This window comes from Anguilla rostrata, chromosome 15 (assembly GCF_018555375.3).
Source record: "Anguilla rostrata isolate EN2019 chromosome 15, ASM1855537v3, whole genome shotgun sequence".
NCBI classification, from domain to species: domain Eukaryota; kingdom Metazoa; phylum Chordata; class Actinopteri; order Anguilliformes; family Anguillidae; genus Anguilla; species Anguilla rostrata.
In genome coordinates, this window is record NC_057947.1 from 23,955,794 (window position 1) to 23,978,661 (window position 22,868).

Sequence of the window (22,868 nt, forward strand, 5' to 3'; positions counted from 1 at the left end):
TTACCTTTACTGTAGGCCTACCTTTCTTTTCTGTATCACTCTTATATCTGTTGCTTAGGTTGTATCCAGGTGATCAGTTGGACCAAAATCCTCTCTAGAAGGATCACGCACTTCTTCTATGCAAGGGTTTCCTGTGCAGGGTGCACTATTTTGCTTTAATGTTCTATGGATTAGTTTGTTTCATATATTCCCAGTTTTTTCATACATGCAGTAAAAGGAACACACACACACGCAGTCCCATCAGCTGTTCCAAAAATAAGTCTCTGTACTGACCAATGTCCACTGGCACCCTCCCTGAGCACATTACTTGTATGGAAAACTCCAGGCTATGTCATAAAATAGGACACATTCCTGTTCAGAAATGTAACCACATTTAAGATTGCATTCCAGCCTTTCTTAGCTGCTGTGATTATTGGCCAGAATGCTATAAGATGACTAACCAACCAAGCTTGGATGAAACGTTTACTTTTTATGTAGTTAATCCTTTACTGACAGAGGTTGTAGATTAACTCCATTTTCATCTGAATTACAGATCTCTCACAGGTGACATGGTCTAATTTATTCTGATGGCATATGCGAGCCTTAACAGTGAAAGAGTGATGCACCATTATTAAGCAAGTATATTAAGTATTGGGTGGAATGAAAATGACACTCAGGGGCTGTAGCCTCTTCACACACTGATGCAGAATAATTATAAGCCAGAAAATCTCAATTACTGAATTGCTCTCAGTAAGTATAAAGCTACAGAGTATTTCACAAGGCTCAGACAACACCCATGATAGCAGGGGGATGTAAAACTGGGAGAGCAGGTAACTGCAGCTGGGTTATCCTCCCACATACTAATTACTTAATACTTTCAAAGATTTTATTTTTCCGAATCTGTGCTGAAAAGGAGAGTTCATTGGTTTCATAGAGAAGAGTCACAAATCACAGTCATTCAATCTTTTCACAGATACAAGTTAAGGCTGTCCCTGTCGCTCATATTATTCCACACTCTGGAATGTGGGACCAAATGTTATCTGTTAAAAGTTGAAATAACACTGGACATTTTACTGTGTACTTAAACTAAATTTTTTACTAAGTATTAAAGTTTAAAAAAAGATGACCTGGAATGATGGAATCCCACTATCTTTGAGGATAATGCCTACTATTATAAAATGACCTGAATGAATAATCTAGAAATACATAACTAAACATTGAAACTGTTTATTGTTTATTTTTTTGAGTGGTCTGTGAGGGTGGTGTCAGTGTGTTGAGGGTCTATAAAGTTCATTGGGGGTTTTGCTGGGGTTTCGATCTTTATGGGAGACACTCACAGACACGTCCCCACGCACACACACATACAGTACAAACGTGCACACACGCATGCACACACACACATCATTTTCAATAAAAGTTTATGATTACTGCCATCTTATTTTGTGACTCTGCATATTCAGTCACAATGGCAAGGTGCATAGAGAACATTATATGTCACGAGTCATGATGAAGAATGCAAACTAGCAACTTTGAAACTTTGATCAATGTGAAATACTTTATTATGCATGCACTGGTTTCACAACACAAACACAAAAATGATGAGCTGGGACCAGCAAAAACTCTGGCCCTCGGGGATGCACCCCAAACTCCAGCACCCTGACAGTGCCAGAGCCAGCTGTGGCCAGGATTCTCCAGGTATGGCCATGCATAACTGGCCATAACATCAACCAGGAAAGGAAGGGTTCAGCTGAAATTGTTTAATATCATCCTGCATACAGGGAGAAACCAAGATAAGATTCACACTACCAGATCCCTTGCCAGGTTATTAGGTTAATGAAACCTATGGGAAAACTGGTTGAAAATACAGCTCCTTATAGTTAGTATAGGGTTAGCTATGAAAATAAAATTCTCCCGGAGTTACTGTACAATAGTTTTATAACTGAAATATGCATAGGGAATCACACCAATGAAAGCAGAAATAAAGTATATAGTCTACTCCAATAAACAGTGACACGTTTTTAAACCTATTTATCTATTTTTTTGGATTTTGGTTTCTCAGTTTACTGTAGGGAATGTTTTCGATTAATAAAATGAAGATAGAGGAGACAAAAAGCCCTTCTGAGCCAGAGAAATCTGTATATTTGCGGTTTTATAATCTGTTCCTTGTTAACAGTGTTTTTCAGTGCACAGTCGCAATCTTACCATAAAGGACTCTTGCCAGGTGCTAGTCAGTTGCTATTAAAATTTACATGTTTTCGTGTCTTGCATACTTAGACCTTTCACTGTTTGTTTCTTTTATTATTACAGTAAGACTGAAACTTAAAAAAGCACAGGAACGACTTACCGTCATTTGGCGTAGGCTAGGGGGAAATGTAGTTGTAGGTTGCATATCTTGACACAGGGTGGCAGCAAATTAACATAATGATAGTCATCGTAGCTATACTTTCGTGATCAGTTTGACTAAAACAGTGAATTTTTTCCAAAAGTTGTCATCTTTCGGTTTATGTAATGAAGTTTTCCAACCAAAATTAATACTGGTACTTGTTATAATTTATAAATCATGCCGTTCTAAAGTAGCCTAATATAATTTTTCGGATATCAAGTAGACCTATACTTTTGTTTATTTGTTTGTCTGTTTGTTTGTTTGTTTCACTGGCAAATAACCAACAGGATAAAACTAATATTTGATTCGGTATTTACAAATAGCTTTTTATAGATTCTACTTTCAGGTTGTGCGTCCTACACCGTACTCTGCCTTATGTGGGCTTAATAGCCGAATTTGGGCCATATATGACAGCCACCAGATGCCTATTTCAACTCGCCTAATCGAACAAGAATGAACAACACTACACTCCACTTGTAGCATACACTAGACCACAAGATCTTCGCATACATTGCGCCGCAGCTATTATCCCGTCAACTGAAAACGGGAGAAAACGCCGCCTTGCGTTTGACCATGGTAATCATCCTTACTACCTTACAGGCGACTGAGGGAGCAGGCAGCTTTGCTGCAGTAGACGTGATCCACTGGTGTCGGCAAAATCCCCATTTGCCCGTTTTCTGTAAAGGGATCCGCAACGTCACCGTTTTGCCGAATCTGGTTCACGCTGGCCGTTCGAGAACCAGAACACGTTATATATTGAATGCGGGCAGACCGGAATGGATCTGGGACCTGGCACGGCGACGGCAGGGAGTTTCATATCCCTTAGTGAGAACGAACAAAGATGTTACTCTGGTCTATGCACTTTATGCCAAGCTGACAGCCCGGGTAAACTAGCGGCGAGCAAAGTAGGAGAGCTGTTCCGAGCATCACAGCTACCTGCCGAGACCCTGCATCAAGTAAGTATCTACCAAGCGCGCGGTCCTTTAATTTGATGAAACACAACTATGTGCTAACACAGAACCATAGGTTGCAGAGTAGTGCGTACCGGCTTAGCATTCCACGCTCAACGTTCCTGTGCAATCGGCTCTGTAAATTGATTTCAAGCTCACCCGGTCTCTGGTATTAGGATATGAGTGCAAAACATTACTTGCTAACAATTAGTCAAGCTATACGTGCTGATCGGTGGTGTGATAGCGTAGCGTGCACTGCATAAAATAAGGTGGGGATTTCTTGGGCTTTTGAGATGGTTGCAGTCGGAGCATAATCAATTCAGGAAATAGGCTTAATGAACAGGTGAGATAAAATAAAATTTGGTATATTTGTTACGATCTTGTGAGATTATTCAGCTTCATGTTTATGCTCAGGAGAGCTGGAAACGGGTGGACTTCCTTTTGAATTAGGCTCTTTTCAACAGTAGCCAGGTAGTAGTAGCCTATATTTCCGAAGGTGTAGGCTACCTACTGTCGTTTTGAGAATGTAGATCACTTGAAACCGAGAAACATAGGCTAGATGGTATACTGTAGGCTATAAAATTGAACCAATATTTAAAAATTTTACGGCTCACCGTACCTAATTTATTGTAATCGCACATTTTATTAATCCTGCAGATTGAAGGAGTTGTCTGTCGACTTCAGGGAAGTGTGTATCATTGGATAATAACTGTGTCGCCATATGTGCACTTTGTCGCTAAAATCCTAAACCTGCCTAACTGGAAATACTGGCCACCTAAAACAGGTGAATTCACCAGTTGGAATATTGCTTGCTCGTGATCTATGGGCCTACTGTACAGCTATAGCGTCCTTCAACAACATGTTTTAGAGGCATTTTAGTTTCTTCCATACAGTTATTTCGTTCTTATTTTAAGTCATTAACTTTTAATAACTCTTGGAGTAGATTTTAATCAGTCAGGCCGGAGAATCGCAGAAGCTCGTGAAGACTGGAGACCGGCTCTATAGCCCACTGTATACTGATGAGGTTTATTTTGTCAGAGTTGTAACCGGTGTTTTTGTGCAGCAACCTGGGAGTTATCAATAAACACAAATAAGGTTAATATACGTTTTTGACCGCATTATTTTTTATTAATATCCACGTGAACCCTGCAGACGACAGGAAATTCTCCAAGGCCTCCGCCTCCAAGACAAGAGTTTTTAAACAGCTGTAGGGGGTGATGGGTGCGTCCAACATACGTATTTATAACCGCTGACATGATGAGTCTGGAATTGGACAAAGTGACGGGATTAATGTTTGCGCCAGGTCAACAGTTGGACAGCTAAGCTATAGCCATATCTATAGAAAATAGGCAATGTTTTTAATAGCATGCTGATTTACAGGATGCTATTAAAGTGAAATACAGGCAAAAATTGGACAAGTCACCGAGCTCCATGAGGTAGCTAGCCACATTTGTATTCACTGGATTTGTATTGTAGATCACTGGAGATGTGTATAGCCTATAGACCTACTAACTGTGAGAATGAATGCACTTGCAAGAGCAAGATGTTATATTTATGGCTCCACACATACAGCATTCTAAGTGGTGAGGAGGCCCTAGGGATTCGTAGAGGTGATATTTTTTATTAATAAAAATAACAGATCTTTACCAGAATAAATAGGGATTTTAACTGAGCCGCAGTTCAGTAAGAGTTGGGCTGTTGCATAGTTGTCTGGGAGAAGTGTGCCATTTTAACTCGCGACGGGGATCCGCACCGTTTGCTCCTCTCTGTCACATGGAAAGCCCTCCTGCGATAGCCGCCCATTGTGTCTTTTTCCACTCCAGGATGTTTGGCCCAGTGTCTCTTTTCCTTCCCATCCGGTACTGCTGTGAGGATCCGGTATGGACTCTGGTGACGGGCTCTGAGTGACAGCGAGCTGGCTGTTTCACTCTATTCACCACGCTCACAGGCGGATGTCGGGTTTTCGGGCTATAGCTAAAACATTTGCTATGCAAATCTTTCCAGAGAGAACGTGCCAATGTGGATATTGAACATCATCTTGTTTTGGTGAAACAAGAACTGAAACAGTGTTACAGGGGGTTGTAAAACATTGTCGCAGCTTTCTCTCACTTACTGAAAAACGAAAAAGAAGAGGAAAAATATTCTACACGTTCTTGTCTGGAACACATTCGGAGAAAAGGACAGGTTTTGATAAACAAATAGGCCATAGGGAACAGTCTGAAACCCCCTGCAGGGGTTATTTTTTGATGAAAATATGAAGCTATGTTGTATTTAATCATTGTGTGGTGCCAATATACCCTGGTTATCAGATTCATTCGTTTATAAAATTTGTTGCTTTCTGTCTGTCAATATGTGTGCGTGTTCCTATAGGTAAGTTATTCATCATAATGGTATTAGTTTCATAACATTCACTGTTTTAAACTGGGGTTAATTATGCTTTATATTTATTTTTCACGTGTTGTCCTAATGTTTCATTTGTTTAACACTATTGCGCAGCATGGACACGTGTATTGTAAATGGACATAGTCTGTGCTTCTGAATGAACTTTTTTCATCTACCCCTCAGGGCAGTCGCATAGGCTATAGTCTGTCAGCCCCTAAATACGACTTCACTGTGGACATGGTCCCATTGAGATCAATTAGTACTGAATGTCGCCCTGTCTTGTCCAAGCAGTGAGCGGAAGAGATAGTGGCGCTATTCAGCTGTGCGGCTGCCCTGTGAATGCCCGAGCATGGCATCTGGTCCGCAGGAGAAGACTCGGCCCACTTTGTTTACATCCGAAGGGAGAAATTTTTAAGAATCATCTCATGTCCATAAAAGATCCAGTGGCCGTACACATTAGGTATTTTTCTACACCACTGAATAAATGTTTTTCAAAGTTCTGTTGCACGTCAACGGAGATTAAATCTCTGGAAAGGAATATATGGTCAGACTGGATCGACGCCAGGAGAGGGTGCTGAATGTGGGCAGGGCTGCCGGCTGAAATTTGTGGGCCCCGGGACAAAATTATATTATTATATTATTCTCAGGGTAATAATATTTACCGCAAATTCACAGACCATTGGCCACCCCCCCTCCTCCAGGGACCGGGACATTATACCCAGGTGTCCTCCCCCCTGACGGTGGCCGTGAACATGGACATAAAGTATCCTGATCACTGCTGTGTCACAAAACACAGGCCGGGCAAGGACCCTTTAAAGATTTACCTTTCAAAAAACACAATCAGGGCTACTGTCAATTCATGGATTTTAACATCAGTGTACATGTGAATTCAGCGTAATGCATTTTTATCAAGGGTGCTTTTTTTGGTGCTCGCTATATAGTTGCCTATTTATGTCTGTCCACATGCATTTCTGTGCCCACAGTGCGGTTAGTGTGGAAGATCGAGTGTCATTTCATAACATGTGTCTGTGTAAGAATTTCTCTGCCAGGCCATTGGGAAGTGAGCCATATATTTCTGTGAGTAGCCTAATAGATGCTATATTGTTGTCATCTCATCTGCATGTGCACAATGCCCCAGCGAGCCAGTGTTTGTGCCAGCTCCAGTTTCCCCCAGTCATTTACACTGACGTGAATTAATGTTCCTCCATTCGAAAATTTGATCTGGCAACATCGTTTTCAAACATTTGCTCTCCCTGGAAGTGAAATCCTTCCAAAACAGGAAATATGTTTATTTGGTTTGTAGGGCAGTTGCACTCACAAATTTTCCCCCACAGACCACTGAAACAATTACGAAGATCATGGTGGACCACCTAAACATTAAGCTGAATGAAAGTGAAGCATTCATATATGAAATGCATAAAAAACACATACTTTGTTTCAGTCATTAATGCTTAATATTTTTTTAACAAAGCCTTTCTAGTGTTAATGTGTTAATGTTAACACAGCAGGCAGTCAGATACAGTGTATACTGTAATGGTCACCGGAATCGGGAGAGGCTCAAACTCAGGTTTCCAGGGGGAGAGAATGCCGAGCTAGCCGTTGCTCTGAAGATGAGCTCCCCATTAGCGGAGCGGTTAGGCAGCCTCAGGAGCGCATCGCTTCAGTATTACAAAGGCAATTGTCTGAAAATTGTAACAATGCCCATTGGGCCGTGAGGGGAGTTCTCATTGATCCCATGTGAGCTTGAGAACATCAGAGCGCCGCATGGCCCGAGCAGGCCAGTCAGCCAATCTCGGGTCAGATTTTCCCAGAGAGATTATCCAGCACTGCTTCAGTCCTCAAACCTGAACATCTCCGCCCCACCACAGAGAATTAGATTTTTATTGCTCACTTGATATGTTGTTGGAAGGAATTAATGTAAAAAAATACCAATGGCTGTCTTTCTTAATCCCATACCCTTGATCTGACAAAGTGAACTGTGTCTAGCTGCTGTAGACTCCCAGTTGGCAGGTGACATAGTCTTGTCTACTGAGCCTCTCCTGAGTACTTCATTACATTACAGGCATTTAGCAGACAGTCACACTCTTATCCAGAGCGGCATGCGCAACATTATACGTATCATTTACAATGAATCCATTTATACAGCTGGATATATACTGAAGCAATATAGATTAAGTACCTTGCTCAAGGGTACACCAACAGTGTCCAACCTGGTAATTGAACAGTGTCTTGAACTTTAGGTTACAATACCAGCTCCTTACCCATTATACTACATTGCCAACCCAGGTGGCAGTGTAGTATAATCGGCATGCATTGTGTAACTGTGCTGAGCCCTTTCCTGTCCTATCTGACCTGTACAGGTGGATTCCTGTTCTTTAATTGCCCTGTCTCTGCAGTGTGCCCTGACAGTCGTCTTGGTTAAAATAATTTAGCTCTTTACGGTTATCTGCACGCTGAAGAGGGTTTTTTTTTTTTCTGGAGATTTTTCCAGAAATCTGCCATTTTCTGTGATCAGAGGGCAGGTTATTGTAAGCATTTGAAGGCAGCCATAATTATACACCGGCAGAAGTAATGCTCAGCGTGTTCCACAGTCATATTGATTAGCCCTACTTGCGTGCGAAGAGCAGTTCGCTTTAATAATGCATGATGGGAAAAATTTAAGTCCTTCTCCCCTCAGACAGTGCCTTTGCTCTGAACCTGTACTGAGCACCTCTGGTCCCTCTTCTCTGTTCCTCTGCTCAGGCGATATACTGTTTCGGAGAGAAAATGATTCTCTCTCAAACAACACTATTTTCTTCGCCTGCTGGCGGGCAGTGAAAGATCACACCTCGGTCGTTGGTTGCTGCTGTAGCAGAGACAATGGCACATTCCAGATGCTTGTTAATACTAACTGAGAGAAAATAATCTGTTGCTAAAACAGGCGCAGACAGCCCATTCTTTGCACATTGAGCGTGTGTCTTGCACTTTTGGGAGCCTTGCTCATGCTGTGTAACTCAGACCTGATAATCACACGTATTTTATTGTGAATTTTCTTCCCTGTCCTGACTTGTGTTTATGCTTGAGTGAAATGATAGTTTATGTGGAATTAATCAGACTGGCTGTAAGAATGGCATGCGTTCTGCCTCTTGAGAGAGAATTTCAGCAGCTGAATGTGGAAGTAGTGTGGTGCTGTGCCTCTGCTTTTGACACACAGTTCCAATCCACTCCCACTCCAGACATGTCCCCATATGGCAAGTCTTACACATTCTTGACTTGACCATCTCTGCAGACATCTGAGCCTCCCATGGTGACTGTTATTCATGTACAAGCACCAGGTGCTCACGGGATATGTATTCAAAAGATGTAGTTCACCACAAGCATCCAAGCCGCCTGTACTCAGAGCTGCAGTCTGTGGTGCCTTGAGGTACAATATGAAACATATTTCAAGAAACATATTTCTTGAGGAGAAATATGTAACGTCACCTAAAAGTCATTTTTGTTCTTGTGTAGATGATGTGTTGAACATGATGATATGTGGAACAGAATATGTTCAGAGGCAAGTAGCCTCATTAAGTTTTTAATGTAGCGGGTCTTCAAAAGCTTCAGCCGAGAAGAGTAGCGAGGCGAGCGTTTGTGGACAGATCGAACTGCTGAACTGACTGCTGAAGCATACCATAAAGGGGGGAAATGGAGTCGATTTTGCTGCACAATGCAGAACTATCTCCCCTCTGGGGTTTCTGCTGACGGGGCTGTAGCCACGCTGTGCTGAGGCCAGTTTTCATTCGCACTGTTCTGACACCGTTAGCGTAGAATGTGCATTAAGAAGACGCTGAATTAACTGCTCTGGTAACATATCCCATTGTATGAGGAATTGTGGGGTGGTGGTGGGGGGGGTTATGCAATATTACATGACTAATTTACACCACTGTTTGTCTTCAGAAAGTATTCGAATTATTATAATTTATAAACTTTTTCTTGGGTAGCGGTGGGTAGCACTGCATGCTGGGATAGGCTCCAGCACCTCCCACAACCCTGACCAGGATTAAGTGGTATAGATAATGGATGGATGGAACTTATGCTTTTTTTTTGATCAGCTTTGCCATTCCGTAATATTAAAACAGCATGAACACTGAGCCATGTGTTGTATTGTGAGGTTCAATGCCTTCTGTTCACTGTGCTCCTATCTAATATTCAGCCTGCCTTAATTTTGTTTGTTTGTGTGTGTGTGTGCATGCACGTGTGTCTGTACGTGCACGTTGCTAGGCAGGAGTATACTACGAGCCATTTCTCTCTATTAATAAACCAGGGGCACTGAGAGTTGAGACTGTCACACTAGTTATTTATACAGCCTTGAAGACACTGAGCTCTGAGGTCTGAAGCATTTGCACTGTCTGGAGTCTTGTAAAAACATCTCCAGATGAGAATAAAGAACTTTTCTCTTTGTTCCAAGTGTCAGAGATCATGAAATAAAAAAAGCATTCTTTCTTCGGGGAATGGTCTTCCTAGAAGATGTTTCTTTTTAAATACGGTTGTGCACGTAACTGCTCTGAATTACTTAATTGCCTTTGAGGTTGACTTTTTTAGACATATTTTTTCCATTTATAATGGCTAATAGTGCCTCTTGATTCACTGCTGAGGCCTATCTGCTCATCCATTGCACTTACACAGAACTGCTCTACATGTCACACGGTATTACAGGAACAGTAGTGCTGATTTGAGGAGAAGCGTACCGCTAATGGCAGCTAGTAACCCATAGGTGCCTGATGCATCATTGGCAGAAGCTTATTCAGTGGGAACCTGAGAAAGAACACACAGTAAACCCAGTCTACCCCTGTCAGGACTCCTGGTTACTGTCACTTACGTCATTGGCCTGACCAAAACCTGAGATATCTGGGTTCCGTTTGTGCTCATGACAATGCTTGACCCACTCGGGCAGCAAGGGTCTTTTAAACTCCTGAAAATTATGAATCCAAGATGGTATTTGCACCATTTCAATATTTCTAAAAGAACACTTTCGGATTAGTTCTGGGAAATGCACTGAGGAGAACGTGTGTAGCTAATGAGTTCAGTGGCCATAGGTTTATTGTTACTCCCACAACAGAAAACCACAGTGGTGGGTACTGTATTCCCATTATTAGTTTTTTTGTTTGCATGTGATGCCACGGTTCTGTGCAGCGATGATAAAATGGTAGGGGCTTTGAACTGGACTTCAGGGGGAATCCTTTTGAGTGTGCGCTCGTGTTTGCACTGACAATCCCAACCGGTCATCTGCATAGCCAGGTGTTTCCTGGATGGCTGTCTGGCTGACCGTGCCCTGACCAAAACAGGCAGTGTTTTTCACAGCTCCCTAAAAAACACAGCGGAGGTCACTTAGCAACAGCAGCAATCCCCCCCCCCCCCAACTGGCTTTACAAGATGAGCATTCTGTGAAGCCTGCAGACACACAGTGCAGTTTTCAGTCTTCACTAAACCTACAGCCACTCTCTGTGTAATGACCAGTGATTTACCCTCATGCCATCTTGATTTACCTTAAAGCCATTTAATAGCAAATATGACCATTAAATTCATTCAGACTTTTCTGGAAGGAGTCATTTATGTTTTAAACAAAACAAGAAAGTACAGATGTTTGAAAGTGAACCCCACAAAAATGGGGACTGGACCAAGTACAACAAACCTTACCTCAGGGGAGTCTAAGGAGGACCATATCCATTTCTGGAGTTCATGCCAAATTCTGCGTTTAATTATATGATTAGCTCGATCATTTAGCAATTGATATTTTAGCTGCATTTCTTGATAAGTTCCTGAATGATGCCTGAAAACGGTTCCTGTTTCCCAGGGCTAATCTACGGTTAAACCAGCCTAAGTGTATTTTGCTAATTAGCCTAGCTCATTTGGCAGGTGTAACTGGTGGCAACGGAAACCTGTGTACACACCGGCCCTGCAGAAATGGAACTGCCCACCCTTGTCTGGCCTCATTCATGTGAATGCCTCGGGCACCCACAAAAACACTTAGCTTGGGTTTATTTTTCATAGCGCAGTCCTGGGGGGCTTTTAGCGTTCCAGGGGTGAAATTACTATACAAAGTTACATTTCCTTGGTGAACATGAGACATCAGTTTGATATGGGAGGGTAGCCAAACAGTAATGCAGAGCCTCCCAACTATTGTTTCTCCCCCCCTTTTAAAGATGAATTATTCAGTTGGATCAACATTTGCCGCATTGGAGTGAGAGCAAGTAAACGAATCAACGGCACACTTCTCAGGGCGCGCTCAGAAGCCTTCTGGGAGTTTAAATGTTTAATTTACGACAGCTCTCTGAGGAAGCTGAACAGTGTTCAGCAGGCAGGTTTAATGAATGGCTAATAAGCTTTAATGACTGTGGGCAGTGCAACGTACTTTATATGGTGCAGTGCCTTCTGTCATCTGAGAATAACTCATCAAATTACCCTGAGGATTCTGATTGGACCACGTCAGGCAAATCCTTCGGCTGTGACATAATAACAATAATAATATGAAGAAGAAGGAAAAACAATTTATATCACTTTTCAGTCATGTTCAGCAGCCCAAATTGGTTTGCATACACTAAAAACAAGGATGTAATTGACTCATAAGTGTTATTATTAATCATAGTGATACACATGGCACATCTGCCTAATTGAATGTGCATGGATGGGCTGCACGGTGCGGTACTGAGTCCAGCACTTTCCAGCAGACCTGCAGGGTAACTCTCAGCACTTGGAGACGAGAGGGTTTTTATTCGGCTGGGATGACAGTGGCCTTGGCTGCTCAATCGGGCGCCCACAGGTTTGCCTGTTGAGCTGCATGTGAAATGCCTTCCTTCTACTCAAGTCTGCAGGAACCCAACTCGTGAACTGCAGTGTAATAAGAAGTGGCAGCTAACGTTATGTGCTTCAGAAGAGCACACATGCTCATCTGTGCTCTCTGAAATTGTCAACAGAGGTTGCATTGAGCATTGCAACTTGTGCATGATTGGCCATTCCAAATTGAGGAGATAAAAGGGGGAAGGGCCTTTCATAAATACCTAACAGAAGAAGAGCCAGTGCAACTACCCTGTTTCCAGTTCTGGTGCCATTGTGCTGTATCAACCCCTTATAGGACACAATGCTATCACATTGTGCACATGGATATAATTGAATGTATATCTGCAGTTACACAGGGACTTCCCTCCTGTCCTGTGTGCAGTAGTCCTGTGTCCTGTGGCTCCAGGCATATGCCTTCACTTTCCTTTGTGTCTGCATGCTGTGCTCTGCTCAAGGGACAAGCAGGTCAGGCAGAAATAATTGTGTGTAATTTTTAATTAAAGGCAGCAGCCCCAACCCCGCCCAATCTGCTGCCTTTCTAGGATGGGTATTTGGAGCTGCTCATGATCTCCTTTAATAAGTCCATATCTCTTCCCTTTGTCCTGAGTGATGCTGCCTCCTTCACTGATCTGTCCCTGTCTGTAATCCCTTTGACTGGGCATCTGTCTATGAAAGAACACAACAGGGCTTTGTTTTGAGACTGTTTACAAGACATTTTGCCGTGCTCTGACCCGTGTGTGTGTGTATGTGTGTGTGTCAGCATGAATACACACTCTGTCAGATCTAGGTTTGTATGTCCACCCGTGTGTATGTTTCTAAGTGCTTGGATATGTGTGTGACTGTATTTTGGTGTGCTTATGTGTGTGTGCTTTTGCATTTGCATGTCTGTGTGTTTAGCCCTGTTTGTGTGTATCACTTGTTGTTACAGGGTCCTAGCGATTTAACCCAGTATGTCTTGAAATTGGTTGAGTGTTCTTCGCATATGTGTGCTTGTCCATTGTCTCGCACCAGCACTAAACCTCTCTAATCCTTTGCTGCCGTATGAAGGAATGGATTTAGCCTGATTTGTTTGGAGGGGGAGGTGGGTGGGGGTTAAGGGGATCCAGAGGCCCATCTGGCTCTCAAGCATTTGATTGGATGAACCGAGCCCTGTAAAGACCCTCTGCTGCATGGAGCATGTCTGATACCTCCGGCCAATATGATTGGCTCCACAAAAAGTACATCAAAATGGCAGAATTTGTAAAGACATGTTGTCACCTCAAAAAAGTTACCTTCTTTACGCAACTGTGAAATAGCAAAGGTGTTTTTAACTTGCAGCGGGCATTTTTATAAGAAATACCCCAGGAAAGGGTTAAGGATTTTTTAAGGGATAAAGGTTAAAATATAAAAATATTTGGTTTTAGTGTGATATTTAGAATAGCACACCACAGCTCAGAGAAATGGTGCTGACAGTGCTGTCTTGCCAATATAGAGGGGATGGTAAGTTCAGCGTTTTGCCATCATGGGAGATTATTGTGTTGGATAGCCAATTACAGGTGGATTACTGACCAATGGCAGTGAGGCACCCATCAGCCTTTCTTAGGTAATGCACTGTACTGTATAATGCACGGTAATGTGCTGCATTATCTTATCTCTTCATCCCCATGTTATCTTTTCATCCTCAGCTTCAGAACAGCCCTGGGTATTTCCCTGGAAAGCAAAACCCTGGAAAAGTGTATGGTTGGACAAGCTGAGTATTTACTTATATGTCATGTTAAGGCTGTTAAACTCGGTCCATGCTGGCTATTTCACCAACTGAACATGTTTCGTCTGGAATCGCGTTCAAATGCGTTCAAATACTGAAACTGAAGCCTCAGATTAGTTTCAAGCCAGATGCTTGCACATGATCAGAAAAACAAGTGTTGGATTTTCAGACAGTGAGCCTACGTGAGCTTTTGCATTTGTGTGTGGGGCATAATTAATCTCAGCTTGTGTCCACATTGTCCTCAAGTTTGAAAACCCAACCAAATGAGACTTTCCACGTCTTGCATAAAATCATAGTTCAATTACTGATATTAACCAAAGTTCATGTTTTCAGAGACTAGTAAGAAATGCAAAAAAAAAAAAAAACTATTTTAAATATTTTTTTCTTCAATCAGTTCCCCAATTCTCATGCAGTGTGAGGCAGTCATTCTGTAATTATAGGGCCTGCAGCCAAAAGCTCCTGAGTCCTGTCAGGATTGTGAAACTGTTGGGTGCCCTAGGTAAGCTTCTGCCTGAGTCTGTAACACGGGAGTGCAGGATGCAATGTCACTCACAGCTGTGACAGAGGGAGCATGCTCAGTGCTCAGCTAGGACGAGGAGCTCAATTCTGCAGTCAGCCCGATGATATGCAGTCCGTTTATTATTTTTATATTCCTGTGTGACAAATCACTGACCTTCCAATAATCTGGTGCCTGAAAGGGGAGATGGACAGGAGGCTGGATAGGAGGCGGAACTGGACAGGCCTTCTTCTGCAGCTTGCTGTTATTAATGAGCCGTCAGACCTGCAGGACTGCGGAGCCTGCACAAGATCAATAGCTCGCCCGCATCCACTGCAGGAGACGCCAGGTGCTGCTGACAGCAGTTTTTTTTTTTTTTTTTACTGTGTTCAGATAGTATTCAGATCTTTTATCTTGAGGGATTTCTTTTAGCATTTTAGTCATTTTTATTTATGAAGGCCCCGCTCATCCGTTGCTATGTTTACAAAGTAGAAACTTAAACGCACAATTGGAATTTGATATCGTCGGTGTGTTGAAACAACACGTAACTTAGCAAATAAGTACATCAATGGCACAATATCCCAAAAGCAATAGTATCCCCTTGAGAGTCTGCTGGTTACCTTTCCATCTGGGTCTGAATTGGCCTAATTAATCAGAGACAATCATTGGTCAGGAAGTTTAATCACCTGGTGAATCTTCCAGTTGCCAGCCAGCTTCTTGAAGTTGCTGAATTATCTTTTAAAATTATGAAGAACTGCCTTAGTTCCAGTGATGTCATCAGAGGTGGCTCTGGGCATCAGGAGGCATCAAGCCTGGTCGTCAATGCACCGATCGGTACTTGTTACGCGGCATGACAAGTGATTGATTTCCACCGTAGATTAGCTCCTCTAAATTAAATCATGCTGCTTGGCTAATGCAGATGGTTTTTACATGTCGTGCTGTTGTCCGTCATCAGTGGCTGCAAACGCCGCTCTCGTTAATGGTGCTTAAGCTGCTGTGTATTGATTGCGCCTGTAACTGCAGCGCCGGGCCTGGTTCCTTTGTCAGAATGCTGATGAACTGAAATACCTGATCAGGCACCTGCCGAGCGTCACGACCGCACGCGTCTCGCTGCGTTAGAAGGAAGCCGATAGCTGAAGCAAGCACTTACTTCTCGTAAAGCGTGAGCTTTTTTCACAAAGAGTTAAATCCGAGGTGATAGCACAGACAAGTGGGGAGACTGACCTCATGCCAGTATGGGAGATCTTTGTGTTTCTGTGCCATGCAGATTCACGTTTTCATTTTGCAGCATGTAAGGCAAGCATCCTCAAGGTCAGTTATCTGAAGTGACCAGGAGGAGAATGCTGTGTGAGTGAAAGTTGAAGTCCTTAGCTCATATTTGTTAGGGTGTCTCAGAGTAGGAGTGCTGATCTAGGATCGGTTTAGCCTTTTAGCTCATGATGCATGAGGTTATGATATGGACGAGGGAAACCTGATTCTGGATGAGCAGCTTACATTATGAGACTCCTTATGAATAGGGGCCTTGCTGTCTTCCGACTTGAGGAAAAGCCATCTGAGCAAGTGCCTGGCACTGCGTTTGAGATGTGGACAAGAGAGATGCTTGAGAGATTATTTTCTTTTATACTACATCTCAATAGTTTATCAACTTAATGTCAAATCATCCCATGGTCTCCTAATGGTTGCACACTGATATTAGATCTGTGTTCAAATGGGATTGAACCGTAGTGCCTCTTCCTGTAAGTCATAGTTTATTAGTCCACTGCTATCATACGGAGAACAAGTCCCTTTTCTTTTATTTTTGCAAGATTCCAAGATTCAAACATTAGTTTTATGTTTGACATATTGTCTATCGTTTTTTTTAAACTGCAAATTTGAAGTTATAGCATTTAGTTTCATTGGCTCTGGATTTAAATCGGGTGGTATTATTATCACGGAGCCAAAATGAGTCCCTGAACATTGCCTTGATCTTCTAGTCCTTTCAGTGGTCAAACGGGAACACCTACAAGTATTGATTTGCCTGCTCCTGTGAAAACAAAATTGAAAGAAATTACATTGGAAGCACCTTTTTTGCCCACAAAGTTAATGAAGGGAGGAGGTCTGATCTTTTGCTTCAGGCTCGACTGTTTCCTGGGTGAACTGGTGAGAGGTTTGCTCCTCTCTGATTGGGTGTCTGAACAACAGAGCAGGAGGCTGGGAAGGTGAAACTCAAAGGCTGATTGGCTTCGCAATGTGTTCGTCATTTGAGGCCTACAGAGCAGATGCCTGAGCTTAGAGAATGATGTCTCTGTGTATTTGATTTAATGCTGAACCAGCAGAAAAAAAGCTGTAGGGACAAGACGCCCAGGCACACGAAAGCCACATCTTTTCTGTGTGTAAATTTCGTCTGCACGCTTGTTCATGAGGTAATTGGTTACCTGGGTAGGCAGAACAGAATTATTTCCTGCACATGCACTGCAGTGATCTCTGCCAATGTTATGCTGAGATGTGATGTTTTCGCATTTTTCCAATGTGACCTTTGTCTGACTGCATCTCTGAAATATCTTGTGCTCTGACAGTACAGACCTGTGTCTGTGGTGGGTTTAGTGTGGAGCCTGCTTATCTGTTTTGGGAGGGTGTTGTTGGTAAATGTAAAAGCTTGTCTGTGATAGCGTGCCATGCCGATTCCGGTTTTAGACATTATGTAATACCACCAAGGTCAATGGCAGTCATTGTTTAGTGGTAATGAGTGGTCATCTTCACCATGTGTTAAAGTATTTCTTTACTACAGATATGTATCTTTCAAGGTGACAGTGCTCACATGCGGAGAGCATGAGTCGTTATTCAGTAGTTTGAGAAGCATGATGCTGGTGATATCCACATCCCAGGGCCTTCACAGTTACCAGGTCTGAATACAATGAAGCATCTATGGAATATTCTGGCATGACACCTGAGGGAACATTTTCTACTTCCATGAATTAAGCAGGAGTTAATTGACGTTGTCATGGAAAAGTGATGCCATATTCCTCCTGCAGGATTACAGACATTGATAGCATGTGTACTGCGGTGCATGCTAGCTGCATTAGCACACGTGGTGGCCTGACACTCTATGAAGAGACAATATTTTTTGCATACTTTTTGCATGAGATATTATCTGCTATACTGTGCAGGATCTGCAGTCTGAATCCAGGGTAAAGCTGTGCCCTCCAGCTTGTGTTTCCTTACTCCAAAGCAAGGGCACAGGAAAAGCCAGCCTCTCGGAAAAGTCTGTCCACGTTTAAGTGTTTCTGCAGGTTAAGTCACTGAACCCTGAACAAACCAGAGAATTTCCACTTTTTCCGGCTCACGGGGCATGTAATCAGGGATTTAGGGATTTTAATGTTCCCCACAGCAAACACACCCTGGACTAAATCTCCTGAAAACAAGAAAGTGGGGGGGCTGCATTTCTGTTTGTTTCTCTGTCGGCATTTCTTAGTCATGTTGCAATCATGTTGCAAGTCTGAATGGACATTCATATCAACTGTACTGTAATATCCTGCACAACAAAGACCATGTATGCCACTAAATATGGCTCTTGATACACCTACTGCGTTTAAGGGTATGTTGAATATTGCAAGTATCCAGTGCAGTTTTTATTTCTGTTGCTTATCTGTGCCTCAGCTGTGTGTGTATGGGATGCGACTTGCTTATAACTATAAGCAACTTGTAACTTTTTTCATGCCATCATGAGGCATATTTTGGACTCATGTCAGGAAGCAGTTTAAATATTTGAATATTAATGGAAAATGGAAAATGTTTTAATATTACCTAATTAATACAAAACAAACTGCACGGTTAAAATGGTTACTTTGCTGATTGCAGAAATTGAAACAAAACACACCGCAGTGCCAGAAAAAAAACCCTCTAAAATCAGTGTGTCAGATTTTTTCCCCTAGAAAGTGATACCTAAATGCTTCTGGCAGAAGAATTTCCTCTTGAACATGTCCCCATGTCTTCGCCGTGGCACAGAACAGTAAACAATCGTATGTCTTAATAGGATGAAAGATTCTGTGTATCGTGCCAGCCCTGTGGCTACAGCTGGTCGCTGTGAGAGATTATTCTGCTGAAGTTGACTTTAAGTTGTGATAAACATGGTAAAATATGTATGGTCCCCTAAGTAAGAGGACCAGCAATGTTTACAGTCTGTGACACTTTGTAATCAAGCATCAAACAGTTCTGCGGTAGAAACATAAAGAAGTATTTGTATTTACCATATTTACCATCACTCATCTCCACACTGAAATAAATGCTCTATTGGATAAACCTAAAAAAAAAATTTTTATTTATTACACCTCTATTTTTTAGGTATTCAATTGATGAAAAATATAGGTTTAACAAATTGAAGTAAAACTATAGGTTTATCCAATGAAGCCTTTTTTTTCAGTGTGGAGTTGAGTAATGCATTAATTTATTCAAATCAATCCATGCTTTGAAGGGCGTGGTTGTATCACAAGATGCTAGCTGGTGTGCAGGTGGTTGTGATCGCAAGTGGGGGCACTGGCAGGTGTGTACGCTGGTACGAGAGAGGCTGAGAGCTGTTTTTTCCTGCAGATCACGGAGCTGTGTGGAGCCAAGCGGCTAGGCTACTTCGGCACGGGGCAGTTCTACGTGGCGCTGAAGCTGCTGGCCGCTGCGCAGTCGGGCCTCCCGGTCCGCCTGGAGAGCATACAGAGCGGTGAGTGTGCTCCGCCCCGGGTCCTGTGAGCGCAGGGCTGGATCAGGGGGGCTTAGCGTTTAATCAGGATCAGGAGGAGTCCCGTGCGCAAGGCTAAAGCGCTCGGCCAGATCACCCAGCGGGCGCAGACTGAAAATTTTACCCACCTCGTTAAAAGAGAGAATTACCGCACTGCTTTACATTTCGTACATGCAGTTTCTGGTCCCACCCACAAAATAACCCCACCCCCGCCCCATTGGACTCATGCGGGACTGCTCTCAGTGTTGCTGGGTGAAGCGCTGTGATCTCTGCGCTGGCTGTTGCAGCCTGTCTATGTGAAGTGATGCGAGCCAAGTCCCTGTGCCCTTTGTTACTTGGGTGTGAAGTTCATATGGAGGACATGATTAAAGGGCACACTAGTCTGTTTAGTGAAAAATTGGATATACATGTTACCATTACCAGCTGAAACTGAGTGGATATCGACTGCATAACAAAAAAAGTGTCTCTTGGTATATAGTACCTATTCTTTTCCTTACAGACTGCATCGATTGGTAATTAGAGTGGCACCAATGTCTACAGCCTGGAGATGAGTTCTTGAAGTGTTTTCACTGTATGGTCATTGTTAGCGTGTTGCCTCTGCCCACAGAACTGCCCCTCCCAAGATTTTCTGGAATGCAAAATGAGGCAGAGGTGCTGTTCCCAAACCACGCCCAGAACAGCGATGCCCCGGCTCACCAGTACGGGGCCACGCCTGGACTGGCCGGGCGGGTGACGGCAGACAGGAGTAACTTAAGACATCCTGAGAGCAGTGCAGAGAAGCAGGTGAGCATGGGACAATCTGCGGAGACCTCATCCCATCACCATAACAACCAACATCAATAGCAATGATTCCACTGTTACTATTGCACAGCACAATCACTCAGCAGTAGCACACTATCACAGTTCTATAATGGCAGTAGCACACTGTGATGATTTGTTGGCGAGTACGTATGATGCTGGAGTAGCACTTGTGATGTTTGTTGGACAGTAGACTGAGATGTGGGACAGTAGTACATGTGATGATTTGTGGATAAGCATTGATGGTTTTGGACGTGTACATGTGTGGGCTATACACTGTGATCTAGGTGCAGCAGCACCCTGTGATGATAGTAGAAGCTGAAGTGGTGAGAAGGAACATTGTGGAGTAGTAATGGAAGGAATACATTTATGGACAGAATATTGCAGGTTGCACATTATTGTGGTAATAGTGTATTTTAATGCTGTTTTTGAGCATAACAATAAACAATGGTGTAAATATCCACCTAAACCATGGGTAATGAATATTCATAAACTTGATATTGTTATAATCGTTCTGAATAATGGTCCAAACAAATACAGCTTCTTAAATGCAGAATATTTTTTTTTTCATAATCAGGAGCCACGGTCCCCCTCACTCTCTCCAATCAGCTCTCCACCTGGCTCCCCCTCCATCTATCACAGCTACGCCCACGGCGCACAGAGGAACGGCACGGAGGCGCTAGCGGGTAAGACAGCTGTCAGTCACGGAGGTGTTCCCCCTCACCGCGTGACGAAGAGCTACACAGAATTCATTTAGACTCCCCTCCGTGGTGCGTGCCCCTGCTGTAATCTGGATTAGCACCATCCACCACATGACCACCAGAGATCGGCCCATAGGGCCAAATGAGTGCCTCCACGGGCCCAGTCTGGCTCCTAGGTGTGTCATAACCTCTAAATGGATTCATTGTGGTGATCGGCTTAATCTGTGTTGGTTTTGTGTGATAGGGCAGCAAACGATCGCGTGATAGAAGGGGATTATCCCTGAGTTTTAGGGAATCCACGTTCTGTTTCTAATCCTAGCACAGACTGCTCAGCAGTCTGACTTTCTCTGCTGTTCTGAGTATCATAATTGCTTGGTTATGTAAACAAAGAGGCTGGCTGAATTGAAAGAGGGTAAAGAAGTGACTTCATTGGTTTTTCATACATACACACACATTACCTATACAAACACACCAAACCAGGCATGTGAATGTAAGGTGCTCCAGCAGGAAACTTTTCTTCTTAATATCTGCATGTTGTGTATGAACATAGTTCCTTTGTTTGCAAGGCAGTGTAAAAGGTGATTGAAGGAAGGAAGGAAGTGAGGAAGAAAGGTTTGCAGAAAGGAAGGAAGGAATGAAGTTCAAGGTCCTGTTATAGATTAAGAGACCATTCAGGGGTATTCTTGGAAGACCAGATGCTTCAAAACACTGAAATCCAAATCTTAAACAAAACACAATTCTGCAATGTCTGTACCTCGATCACCTTCTTTGAAGGAACCATCCACCCTACTTCTCGATATTCTCCCTACAAATTCTCTCTTGTCCCTGTGAGAGTAGCTCTCTCTGTGACTGACAGCTACCAAATGTAATACACTGGTGACAGGCAATAACACCACAATTACAGCTGCCTGAATGGCTACCTGTTTATTAGCTCAACGGACTGGTCTGCTGCCAAACACTTCTAACCGGCTATTTCAGATAATAACATTCTTCGGTTGTAATAAGAACCATATTAATGATATACCTGAGCTCCTGTTACAGTAAGGCTCCTGGCTCTCGGCCACGCTGAGGATTTGCATAGGCATCCGCGGTTGTGGAAGCTTGTTCTCTCCGGGCCTGAGACCCGACCATGACCCAGCACGAAGCGAATCAGGGCCGTCGGTGAGAGAGAGAGCTGTTTTACCCGCGGGGATCAGCACGGCACCCCCGCTGAATTAATTTCACGGGCAGGATACAGGAGTTCCCTCCACGGCTGTCGTTTTGTTTGCGGTACAGGTGCTTAACGTTGCATCGTGGGGGATGGTAACCGCGTTATCTCTCGTGTTCTGAGGGAAAGTTGTTGACTGCGCAACATCAGATTCACAACTGAGGGGAAGTGCCGTGGTTTGTCACTTTTCATTCCCTTTTAAGGCTTTTTGTTTCTACACAACTCCATGTCCATCGTCACTCTTTTCAAAGCTCCCCTTGCTGATTTTAGCAATGGTGGTGTAATATCAACGTCCCAAAGCTAATACAGAAAGGGAAGGCCATTGAATCGCCAAAGGTCTAATTATTTCTGAGGAAGCTGATGAGGCCATATTTATGTCTCGCCCAGCGCGGACATAAATTGCCTTTGATTATGATCTTGCGGCACAAATAACCTTTTGAATTAGCTTTCTGGACCTCACGGATCAAAGCACCGCTCTTTCAGCATCTGATGGAATGCTGCTGTTAGGTAACCCCCCAACATATTAGAACTGAATTTTCTGCCGCCTGGTTACCAGGCAACCCTGGAACATCAGAGGAGCGTCTGGAATTGAGTTCGCTTTGGCTGCAGCCTCCGTATCCTGATGTGAATCTGGCCTCACATACCGGCCCTGATCACTTTATGTAAGTGCCACTGAAGGCCACTATGAGGTGTGGCTAAAAGACCACGCCATTAAATTGCTT

The 22,868-nt window shown here is 43.2% G+C and overlaps 1 protein-coding gene across 3 annotated transcripts in view; it reads left to right on the forward strand.

Moving 5' to 3' along the window:
• The first annotated feature begins 2,923 nt into the window (after positions 1-2,923).
• Positions 2,924-22,868, forward strand: part of reps2 (RALBP1 associated Eps domain containing 2) — a 43,153-nt gene continuing 23,208 nt past the window's right edge. Inside the window, exons 1-4 of one of the 3 annotated variants that reach the window (XM_064310466.1) lie at positions 2,924-3,318; positions 19,299-19,422; positions 20,048-20,223; positions 20,816-20,924. In XM_064310466.1, coding sequence (XP_064166536.1) covers positions 3,139-3,318; positions 19,299-19,422; positions 20,048-20,223; positions 20,816-20,924 — 589 coding nt within the window. In that variant the 5' untranslated portion in view covers positions 2,924-3,138. Of the gene's footprint in view, positions 3,319-3,439; positions 3,656-19,298; positions 19,423-20,047; positions 20,224-20,815; positions 20,925-22,868 lie in introns of those variants that run through there. The other 2 variants (XM_064310465.1, XM_064310467.1) reach the window with 2 other exon arrangements.